Below are 12,580 nucleotides of genomic sequence, written 5' to 3'. Positions count from 1 at the left end.
TTAATTTTTTTTAAATAATTAAAAAAAAAAAATTAATTTTAAAACACTTCTTTTTTAAAAAAAAAAAAAAAAAAAAAAAAATTAAAAAAAAAAAAAAAAAAAAAAAAAAAAAAAAAAGACAAGGAGAAAGGGATTCTCATATTAAGTTATGCGTAAAAAAAAAAAAAAGATACATATAATAAAATATATGAAAGAAACCATGAAAAATAAACGTATTAAAAAAAAAAATGTAAAAGAAAAGGATATTCATAATAACAATAATATCGATAGTTATAATAATGATGTGGAAGATTGTGACGATTTGATATTAATAAATTACAACATAAATTGTTTAAAAAATGAAGAAAAGGATAGTATAAAAGAATTTAAAGAAAAACAAATGGATATAAAAGATACATCATCTTCTTCTAATTACATACAAGATAAGATATCTAATAACGATTCTTCTTTAGATTATGATGAAAATTTTTTGGAAGAAAAGAAAATTAATACATTTTTAAAAGCACAAGATAATTTTGAAAATGAAAATGAAAATGAAAATAAAAATAAAAATGAATGTACAAATACAAATATTATAAAGAAAAAAGATATAAGAAAAAGAAATGATAATAATAAAAAAAAGAATATAAAAGAATTAAATAAAAATAGGAATTCATCAATTCTTGAGAAATTTAAGCAACAAAAATTAAAATCAAAACAACGATATTGGACACCAAATTGTTTAATAACAACTTATTTATGTATATCTATTATATTTATTTTAATAGGATGTATATTTATTATTTTATCTACAAGAAGAAAAGAATGTAAAATATCTTATGGAGAATATAATACATCACCTTTGGTGCTGGAAATAAATGAAAATAATTGTAAAGGACCAAATAGACCATTTAAAAAAAATGCATATATTTTTTATGAATTGCATAATTTTTATCAAAACCATAAAAAATATCTCGTATCAAAATCTCACAACCAGTTGATGGTAGCATGAAATAAAATTCAGTATTAAAAAGGAAGACAAATCAAAAATGTGTACATATATAATATATATATATAATACATATATATAATACATATATATAATACATATATATGATAAATATATATGTTGTCTTGTTTTTTTTTTATTTACTTTTATTTTTTTATAGGGTACTGTATATACCAAAGATAGCGAAGTCTCGCAATGTGGGCCAATCACAAAAAACCATGAAGGCAAAATTCTTCATCCATGTGGACTAATAGCTCGAAGTATTTTTAATGATACATTTTCTATTTACACGGATAGAGAATTACATAATATGATTAAATTAGATGAATCTAAAGAAGGAATTACTTGGTATAGTGATTATAATAAATTTAAGAACCCATCAGATAGTGAAATAGAATTACATAAAGCACATGTAGATTTTTGGCTTATGAACGAAAAATATAAAAATGCTTTAAATATGAATAATGAAAATGGTTATGGAGTAGAGAATTCTCATTTTATTGTATGGATGAAAACAGCTGCATTATCAGAGTTCCGAAAAAAATATGCGAAAATAAATGTTGAAGTCACTTTACCTATATATGTAAATATTAATAATAATTTCCCTGTTACTAAATTTAATGGTAAGAAGTTTTTTGTTATAGCTGAGGGATCAATATTTATAAATGAAAAAATACAATCACTAGGAATACTCTATTTAGTAATAGGGATTATATCTCTTGGGATTGTCGTTTGTCTAATATATAATCAAATGAAAAACCCCAGAATTATAGGTCACATATAAAAATAATAAAATGTATAAATATGTGCATATATGTGTCATAATTATATCATGTATATATATATATATATATAATATATATATATTTTTTTTTTTTTTTTTTTTTTTTTTTTTTTTTTTTTTTTTCTCTTTTAATTTTTCATATTCTTTTTTGTTTTAACAGGTTACCATGCATACATATATATTTTCTTTTTTTTGTAAAGATTAAAATCTGCTTTAAATAAGATTATAAAAAAATACCACATTTAAATATTTTTTTATTTGAGGATATAGTAAAATCCTAATTTTTAAATATACACATAAATGTATATAATTATTACAAAGGTATAAAAAAATAAAATAAGATATAAGAAATAAATATAACATATATCCTTATTCTTATTTTTTTCTTTGATGAAATAAAAAAAATAAAAGGCACATTCTAATAATATATATAAAACATATTAAGGAGAATGTATATACATTAATATATAAATATAATATATATATATATAAATATATATAAATATAATATATATATATAAATATAATATATATATATATATATATGTTTTATTTTAAATACTTTTCCTGATTCCTAAATGATAAGTATTTTTACAAAAAGAAAAATATATATTTTTTTTTTTTTAATAGAGATAATATATATATATATATATATATATATAATTACAAAGATATATATTATTATGTGTATTTAATTTTTTTTTTTTTTTTTTTAAATATTCCCGTGGGAACTTGAAAATTTTCATAATAAAAAAATAAAAATAAATTTTATAAATTCGTATATAAAAATGTGTATGCATAAAGGTTCATTTGTATTTTTTTTTTTTTCTTACGTTAAAAAGTTGCGTGTATGTTTTATTTCCACAAAAGTACATTCTTAAAAAAAAAAAAAAATATATATATATATATATATATATATATTTATTTATTTATATAATTAAATTATATGTTTGTATATACTTTTTATTTTTTTAGTCATTAAATATATGAATTCATAAAAGAGTTTTCCACCACATTAAAACATACATTTGAATATATAAACATATACATATATATATACATATATATATATATATTTTTATATATATATTTTTTTGTGGACACATAATCTTATATGTTCTTATATATTAATATATACATTTAAGAATATTATGTGATGATTTAAAAAATGATAATTTGTTAAAGATGGATAATATATATTTTTTTTTTTTTTTTTAAAAGGAACAAATATAATAATAACATTGAGCTGATAATTTATATATATAGCTATTATATGTATATTATATATATATATATATATATATATTTATTTATTTATTTTATTTTATTTTTTTAATTTTGTATATGTATTCCCCTTGTGTATATATACTTTACCATTAATTAAAATGAGTTTATTAAAATATATAAGAAACAGTTTGTATATTTTATTATTATATTTTTTTTGTATATATTCAAGATGCTTGTGTAATATAAGTCTTCATCCATCCTTAGCAGACTTCTTCGTAGAAACCCTTCGAGATAATATTTTTATATCCACGAATAATGTGGTAAATAAGAAATTAACTAATCTTGAATGTTCTAGCGATGATTTCTTAGAATGTCACAATATAAACAAGGAAACAAAACATGGAATGGATAAAAGGAATGATAGAAATATAAATACATATACATATAATAACAATAATGATGAAATAGACATACGTAAAGGAAATACAAATAGATTATATACAAAAGAAAACGATAAAAAATATATTTATATGTACGATGAATACCAAGATATTAAATACAGTTATTTACATACAAACCCTTTTTATAAAATTACAAAAAAAGATATAGAACAAAAAAACAAAACAAAACAAAAAAACGAGCAAGATATATATAAAAAAGATATAGAACAAAAAAACAAAACAGAACAAAATGATAATATATTTTATAAATTATTTTCATCTTTTATAAATATTATCTTACCTATTTTTAAGAGAAAAGAGAAGAATGAAATTACAACTATTCAAAATAAATGGTATTCATCATATATTCTTGATTATAAAAAAACAAATATTTTATATACTCCAGATAATAATTCTTCAAATAATTATTATGTTGAGAAAAGAAAAAATAAAATCAAAGGATTATATTTAACGGAACATATAGGAAATATAAACGACACGTCTGTATTAACACCTTTATCCTTGGCTATAGAAGAATTAAAATTCAGTAAGATATTTAAACATGTATGGGAAGGTACATATACAAATATTGTTTTTTTAGAAAACACAGGGTCGTTGTCAAATCACGATAATGAAAAAAAAAAAGAATTTAATAATATAAATATTAATAATAATGACAGTATTGAAGCTATGAAGGCTCTTCGAGAAGATCCGCAGGAGTTATTAAAACGGGGAGCGAACAATATGAGAGATAATAATGGACAAATGAAAAACGAAAATATAATACAAACACATCATACAACTTTTGAAATCAACAAAATGGATGAAAATAAAGAACATATGAACAAAATGGATCACAAAAACAAATATAACCATTATAATACATATGAATACCCTGGGACTACCCATTCATCACAAAATCTTCATATTCATCAAGGTGCGAAAAAATTAAAACATTTCTTAGACTACCAAAAAAATTCTCTCCTGGTAAAATATATTAAAAAATCGAATGGGCAAAATCAATATTTTAATATTTTAAAAGTTGTAGAAAATGAGGTGCCTTTAGAAAGCGCTAGTAATATTTTAGAGTCCTTAAATATAAAAGAAGAAAATAATTTTGAAGAAGTTTTCAAAAATAACAAAAATGTAAATGTTGGTATATGTACAAGAGATACGTTAAGAGAAATGACAAAACCTTTTTTTTTGTTTTTTCTTATTTTTAATAGAATAATAGTAGAAAAAAATAAAAAACTAGATTTAATTTTATCTAAAAGAAAATATAGAACACATGATAATATAAATAGTAAATCTAGAAATGTTTCAAAGTATACATATGCATGTGTTTTTCTAAAGTCGATAGAAAATTCAGAAGTTTCTATATCTCTAAGAAATAATAAACATATGAAATGCTCTTGTAATAATTCGTATAATAATAAAAATAATAATAATAAAAATAATAATAATAATATTTATGATGATATATATAATAAGAATTATAATAACATAAAAGCTTCATCTCATAATAATAAAAAAGGAGAATATTGTAACGGTGATAATAATGACTTGTGTAATAATATAAATTTCTATAATTCTTATGGAAAGGAAAATAATTTATGTTCATGTTCGAATAATGAAGATAACATGAATTATATAAAAGTGACTGATGATAAAATATATAAAGAATGGAATGAAAACAACAAGACATATAGAACAAGAAGAGATAATAATATGATGAAGATATTCATGTTTTCTACAAATATTCTAAATAAAGTTACTACATGTAAAGATTATAGTTATTATAAAAATATTTATAAATTACATGTAAATTATAATGGTGTATGTAACCACATAATTTTTAAATATAAGTATAATAAAAGTAAATTTCTGGATTTTATATTTAATACAAATATTTGTTATAGTAGTAGTTATAAGAACGATGGTATTCATTTCAATAATCCTAACTATAATCTAAAAGAAAACATTATATTTAGTGGTATATGGGTTTATGGAATATCCAAAAAAAATGACTTATATAATAGTTTTTTTAATAAAAAGAAAAAAGAAAAAAAAAAAAAAAAAAAGGGTGCAAAGAGTAATAAGAAGAATGACATGTATGTTAAGGGGAGGTTATCACCATATGATAATTCGTATGTAAATTATATAAATGTAGATAATATGGGTGGTGTATATAATTTGAGTGGTGTAGATCATATGAGTGGTGTAGATAATTTGAGTGGTGTAGATCATATGAGTGGTGTAGATAATTTGAGAGGTGTAGATCATATGAGTGGTGTAGATAATTTGAGTGATGTAGATAATTTGAGTGATGTAGATAATTTGAGTGATGTAGATAATTTGAGTGATGCTGGTGTTGATGGTGATAATATTCATTATAACGATAATATTCTTAGCGATGATGATATAAATTACAATTATAATTTTGACAATATTAATAATAATAGTAGTAGTGGTAGTAGTATTAGTAGTAGTAGTAATATTCTTAATGATGATAATAAGGAAAAAGAAAAAAATGAATATATTGATAAGACATACAAAAAAAAATACTGGAGCAGTAGTTCTATTCCTAATAATTTTTATTATGATAAGAATAAAAAAGATTTATCCGAAAATATAAAAGATGAAAAAGGGAAAATATTTTGGAAGGAACAAATATTAAATTATAGAATATCATCCTTACATCGATATAAAAGGATGAAGATATTAAATTTCAAAAGTAGAATTAGTGAAGAGAAAAGAGCATATTCCTATTTAATTAATAAGACAATAAATAATAGTGATGATTTATTATTATTATCTAAAAAAGGAATTATTAAATTTAAGAATCCTATTGTATTAAATGAGCTATTAATAGGTTTTTCTTTTAATCCTATATATGATTATATTTGTAAAAAAACTAATAAATCTATAATAAGTTCAGATATGAATACACTTAATAATATGAGAAATAAAAAAGATAATAATTTTAGTTTTGATGATTATATGAATAAAATATCATGTGGATATAATAAACCACAATATTTTTATATATTTTTTCATTTCTATTTAAATAATACCAAAAAATATAATATTGTTTTAGAGATACATGTAGATTATTTTAATAAATTTAAAGAATATAAGGATATTTCTTTCCAATATGTTAATGTATTAAATTATTTAAGAGGAAATATTCATCATTATAGAATTAATAAAATACATATTGAATATTCTCTATCACCTTTTATACATAAGAATGAATATTTTGATCATACCATTATGCCTTTCTATATCTCGATAAATAGTTTAATAGTAAATGAAAGTCGTAAGGTTTATAATTACGTGCCCATATTTTACACACCAAAAATTAACTTTTTACAAGTGATCAGTAGAAATATAAAAAATGAAAAAATTGTAGATAATATGAACACACATAAACATGGTGAGCACGTGAATTCACAAAATAATCAAAGCGATGAGAAAAAAAATGTGTCTGATGAAAAAAGTCAGATGAAAATGAACAATCCTAGTAAAGATCATGATAACAAGAAATATTATGAAAAAAAAAAAAAATTTATCAACAATAATGATAATAATAATAATAATAATAATGATAATAATAATAACAATAACAATAACAATAATAACAATAACAATAATAACAATAACAATAATAATAACAATAACAATAACAATAACAATAATAATAACAATAACAATAACAATAACAATAACAATACCGTTGGTAATAATAATGTTAATAATTCGAGTGGTGGTGAAGGAACTACAACAACGATAACGACAAATGAACAAGTTGATAGAAAAAATAATATAACCGATGGAACGACGGAAAAACAATTTTATTCAAACGTATTAAATAAAGTAATAACATATTTTTTATCAAAAGATGAGGGAAAAGAAAGAAAAAAAAAAGATTTAGAATTAAAAAAGAAAGAAGATTATTCTTATTATATATGGAAAGAAAAAAAGAAAAGAAAAAATAAAAATAAGAATTCATCTTATATTAATATTCATTCCTTTTCCTTTTTTATATCTATAAATGAAACCATTTTTTTAAAGCATATAATACAATATATATGTAATACAGATAAATGTACATATGTACATAATAATACTTTAAAGAATAAAGAAAAAAAAAAGAATAATAATAAATATGGAAATGATATATATGACATATATAATAACAAAGATTTATATTCTGTTAATAATAATATACTTTATAAACCATATAACACAAATATTATTTATCACGATGATGTACTAATAAAACCAATAGTTAATGTGTCGAATAAAAACAAAAGTATAATAAAAGAAGAAATAAAAGAATTAACAAATATAGAAAAAGATTATTTACAATTTTTAAAAAATAATTTATCTAAATATATAAGAGATAATAAGAATTATATTATCGGATATAATATGACTAATCTATATAAATTTGAATATATAAAAAATATGTATATAATTCCTCCATATAATAAAGGTATATTAATAAACATCGAAAAAGAACATGAACAAATATATTTAGATATTTATAATAATCTCTCTTATTTAAAATATGAAGAAATAAATGAAAAATTATATTATAATACAAAAAAAGAATTAGATATCATATATTTATACGCAGCATTCTTACCATTAGAAAGTGATTTATTCCACTTTAATTATTTATCACAAAATAATTTAACATTAAATAAAATATACAAACAACATTATAAAATTATTTTTAAAAATGTTATACCTTTTACAAAATATGATGATTTCTATAACATACATAAAATAAATACACAAGAACTTATAGATATAAATTCTTTGAACCTAAAAAGTAATTCTTTTCCAACCGACCTAATGAATTTAAATATTGACGAAAACATATATAAAACGAAAATACTAGAATTCATACAAAACAAACTTAAAACCGCTTTACAAATGAATTCAGAAGATAAAAAAAAATAATTAACATTTTTATATTTTACCCAAAAATGTCAACACGTAAATGTAAATGAAATATATGTATATATATTATATGTGAACATATTATACTTTTTAATATTTTTTGTATTTTTTTTTAACATGTTTATAAAAACACAATTTATTACACACATATATTATATATATATATATAATATATGTGTCTATTTTTTTTTTTTTTTTTTTTTTTTTTTGTTATAAAATTATTCATTGTTTTATTTACAAATTAATATGTAAACAAAAAATATATCCTTATCCAATTAAAAAAAAAAAAATTCAATTTCTTTCAAATGTAAAAAGCAAAACAAAATGGCTGTGACACATACATATATATATATACATATTTAGGTACTAAAAAAATTAATAAGTATATAAATTTGACGTCTTTATATAGTGAGCAATAAAATGACAAAAATTTATATAGGCACACAAATAAATTAATACATATATTATACATATATACATATATACATTTATGCATATATACATATATACATATATACATTTATGCATATAAACATATATACATATATACATTTATACATTTATACATATCGTTGTACCATTTAAAAAATGTACAAGAAAATGTTCATCACAATTACAAGTTCATTTTTTTTATTTTTTTTATTTTATTTTTTTTATTTTTTCTTATTTTTTTTTTATTTTCATAACAAGCACACAAAAAATGATAGAGAATATAAATAATTATTAATATATATTAAAATGAATTCTACAAATAGCACTAGACTTTTATTCTTTATATATCTTATTAACATTTTATGCGTCTTTTTTCCTATTCCAGACTTTAGACTCTTTACCAAAATTAAAATATTGCTCTCTTGTTATAACATTATAGTTATATATACTTGGATCACTCAACCATACATATGTTCCAATATAATTACTATATAAACTATTTTTATGTGAATATATATTTATATCCCAATCCGAAGGAAATACTTGTCGTAATTCTTTATATAATCTGTGTTTAAAATTTCTAAACTTTGTAGATCCTCCTGATATATATATTTGAGAAACAAAATATTTTTGTATATGTTTAGGTAATAATGATATACACCTATACACTAATTCAACTATACTACAATGCTCTAAATTTATATCTTGGGGATTAAATAAAATTTCTGGAATACCTATTCTCTCATTTGTTAAATTAATAACATCTTCTTTTCCTTTTGAAGAATCTCCTACTTTTATACTCATATCTTTTATATCCATATGATCATTTTTATCATCAATTAGAAAATTAGAAAATTCTTCTTTATAATCATAATCAGAATCTATATAAATACAATTATTGTTATAATTATTTTTCAAAGTATTGAACACTTTATTTATTTGACGTTTAGATACGTTATTATAATCAATTAATTTATATTGGTATGATAAATGTGGTTGTAATTTTTTATTTTTTCTCCCATCATACTTATCATTACTATATTTATTATTATTATTATTATTATTACTATCATCACTATATTTATTATTATTATTATTACTATCATCGCTATATTCATTACTATCATCGCTATATTTATTATTATCATCGCTATATTTATTATTATCATCACTATTATTATTATTATCATCACTATTATTATTATTATTATTATAATTACTTTTATTGTCTTCATCATTTGTATAACTTTTCTCTACATTTATATTACTTCTACTACTTTTACGACTTTTATCAACACTCACATTACTCTTCAAATCGCTCATATAACTCTGATCCTCTGTAATATCTACACCCCCCTCTTCAACACTACAATTTTTTCTTTTTTTTATATACATATCATCATCACTTTTATTACTAACACTTAAACTAGAACTACAACTATCATTTTGCTTTTTTGTTAATATGTTATTCATCTTTTTGTCATAACTATTACTTGAATTTTCTTTGTATTCAGTGACATCTGAATTATCCTTTTCATTTACCTTCATATCATTTATTGTACTGTTTGATTCGTCTTCTTTAACAAGTGAATTTGTTAATAAATCACTCTCTTTTTTTTTCTTTTTTTTTTTCATCTTCTTCTTTTCTATATTTGTGACCATTTTGTTTTCCACATTTGTGACCATTTTGTTTTCCATATTTGTGTCCATTTTGTTTTCCATATTTGTGTCCATTTTGTTTTCCATATTTGTGTCCATTTTGTTTTCCATGTTTGTGTCCATTTTGTTTTTTTTCTGTTTATCTCTTTCCCCTTTCCCTTGTGCTTCTTCTTCTAATTCTTTCATTAATATTTCAGCGCGCATGTCAAGTTTGTCCTTGATCCTTTGTTTCTTTATATTTTCTAATCGTATCTTTTCTTTTTCTAATTCCTTTAAATAATCTAATGAGACATAACAAGCTCTTTCTTTAATATTTTCTACTAACAATTCGTTATGTTCTAAATTAACATGTTTATAAGAAAGGGTACTTTTTAGATAAGAATTTAAAATAGATCCAGAAATCTTTGTTCTTAATACAGCATATTCAATTAATTTGTATTCAATATATGGTAAGACATACGTATGAGAAAATCCAACATCTATATATAAGGCACATGGATTTCTTAAAGATAAATTATAATTTCCATTTATTATATTTTTATAAAAATTATTTATATACTTATTCCTATAATTTTTTTTAAACATCTTAATATCCTGGAAATTTTTACCATAATAATTTCTATATAAATCCACTTTTTCAGGGATAATAAAATTTGGATCTTGTCTTGAAAAATTCTTTCCTAAATAATTATTATCATATAAAGTTCTCACAACATTGTTGTTATTAAATTTGTAGATTTTTGCATGGGTCTTTAAACCCTCAAATAAATAATTATTATTATTATTATTATTATTATCATTATCATCATCATCATCATAAATGTTGTTGTTATTATTATAATTATTTAGATTAAAGAAGGAATTAAAATAAAAATCTTCCCAATTATCACCCTGATATTTATCATCTATATATAGTTTGTGTGAATACTTATTATAGCATTCAATATTTTTTAAATATATATGTTTATTTGTAAATATATTTACGTCACCTTTTGTGTTCTTTTTATTATAACGTCTTTTTTCAAAAGTATGCCCACCATTTTCATATTTTTCAACACCTTCAATATTTTTATCATCATCTGGAACAAACAAATTATCCTTTTGTATATTAATAATATCACCCTTATTTTCATTAAATTTATTATGATCAACACTTTCCTGTAAAAGTCGTATCTTTTTACTTTCATAAGAATTATCATCAATAAAATTGTTCACACTGTTCACATTTTCTTCATTTGTTTTATCCAAAGATCCTAACTTCTTTATATTTATAACGCTATCCGTAACCAAATTATTCTCCATCATGTTATTTTTTGAAGAATCCAATTTATTCATGTCTATATCACAATTTTCACTTCTTCGTCGTCTTTTTATTACTTGATCAACTTTTTTTGTTATGGAAGATCGACTACGATATATTGGGGGATTCAAAATATCATACTGTCCCAAATTTAAACCTATATAAGAAAATGGTAACATTGTTTGAGAGGAAACAATTACAATTTGATTCATATTAAAATATTCAAATAATAATTCAATCACTCCTTGTTTTATATATGCAGGTGTTAAATATGATTCAGTAACACACAAACCCATTTCATTTATTTTCCCTCCTACAGTGTTCCTACATGAAAAAATCTTCTCCCATATTTTCGTTTCCAACTCCAAATCTAACAACAAACCATCCACGTGAGGACGGTGACAAAAATATTCACATATGCTCTGACAGCTGTCACTTATATGAAATATATTCTTTTTTCTTATTTGACCTACACAATTAGGTAAAATAAATTTAGGTTCTATTTCTTCACACAATGATCCTTCTATTTGCGAATAACTTGGAAGTATCCCACCTTTTATCAAACCAGCCCCATTATCCAAAATTAATTTTGGTATGTCTATATTGACAGGTGCTGACATGTTCAGGCTATTTTTACTACTTCTTTTTAGCTTTACAAGCTAATTAAATTTTTTTTTTTTTTTTTCTTATTTATATGAACAGTTAATAAAAAAAAAAAATAAAATAAATCAAAATAAAATAAATGAAAGTAATGGCTACATTGATATATATATATGCAA

General features: G+C 20.7%; 3 protein-coding genes across 3 annotated transcripts; 2 read left to right on the top strand and 1 right to left on the bottom strand.

The window, feature by feature from the left end:
• Nucleotides 1–187: 187 nt before the first annotated feature.
• On the top strand, nt 188–1,970 carry PRSY57_0716700 (conserved membrane protein, unknown function; the record flags this gene model as incomplete). The annotated part of the gene is made up of 3 exons (XM_012906821.2): nt 188–982; nt 1,149–1,761; nt 1,933–1,970. 3 exons carry the CDS (start codon nt 188–190, stop codon nt 1,968–1,970), a joined length of 1,446 nt encoding a protein of 481 aa, XP_012762275.2.
• A 1,187-nt stretch (nt 1,971–3,157) lies between these two features.
• Nucleotides 3,158–8,410, top strand: PRSY57_0716600 (hypothetical protein; the record flags this gene model as incomplete). The annotated part of the gene is made up of 1 exon (XM_012906820.2): nt 3,158–8,410. The coding sequence occupies one exon, from the start codon at nt 3,158–3,160 to the stop codon at nt 8,408–8,410; it is 5,253 nt and encodes a 1,750-aa protein (XP_012762274.2).
• A 792-nt stretch (nt 8,411–9,202) lies between these two features.
• PRSY57_0716500 (actin-related protein, putative) lies at nt 9,203–12,421 on the bottom strand (the record flags this gene model as incomplete). Its single annotated transcript, XM_012906819.2, has 1 exon — nt 9,203–12,421. The coding sequence occupies one exon, from the start codon at nt 12,419–12,421 to the stop codon at nt 9,203–9,205; it is 3,219 nt and encodes a 1,072-aa protein (XP_012762273.2).
• Nucleotides 12,422–12,580: the final 159 nt, after the last annotated feature.

The sequence above is a fragment of the Plasmodium reichenowi genome, chromosome 7 (assembly GCF_001601855.1).
Source record: "Plasmodium reichenowi strain SY57 chromosome 7, whole genome shotgun sequence".
In the NCBI taxonomy this organism is placed as follows: Eukaryota; Apicomplexa; class Aconoidasida; order Haemosporida; family Plasmodiidae; genus Plasmodium; species Plasmodium reichenowi.
Note: the sequence above shows the minus strand (reverse complement) of the source record. Positions and strands in the feature narration are given on the sequence as shown.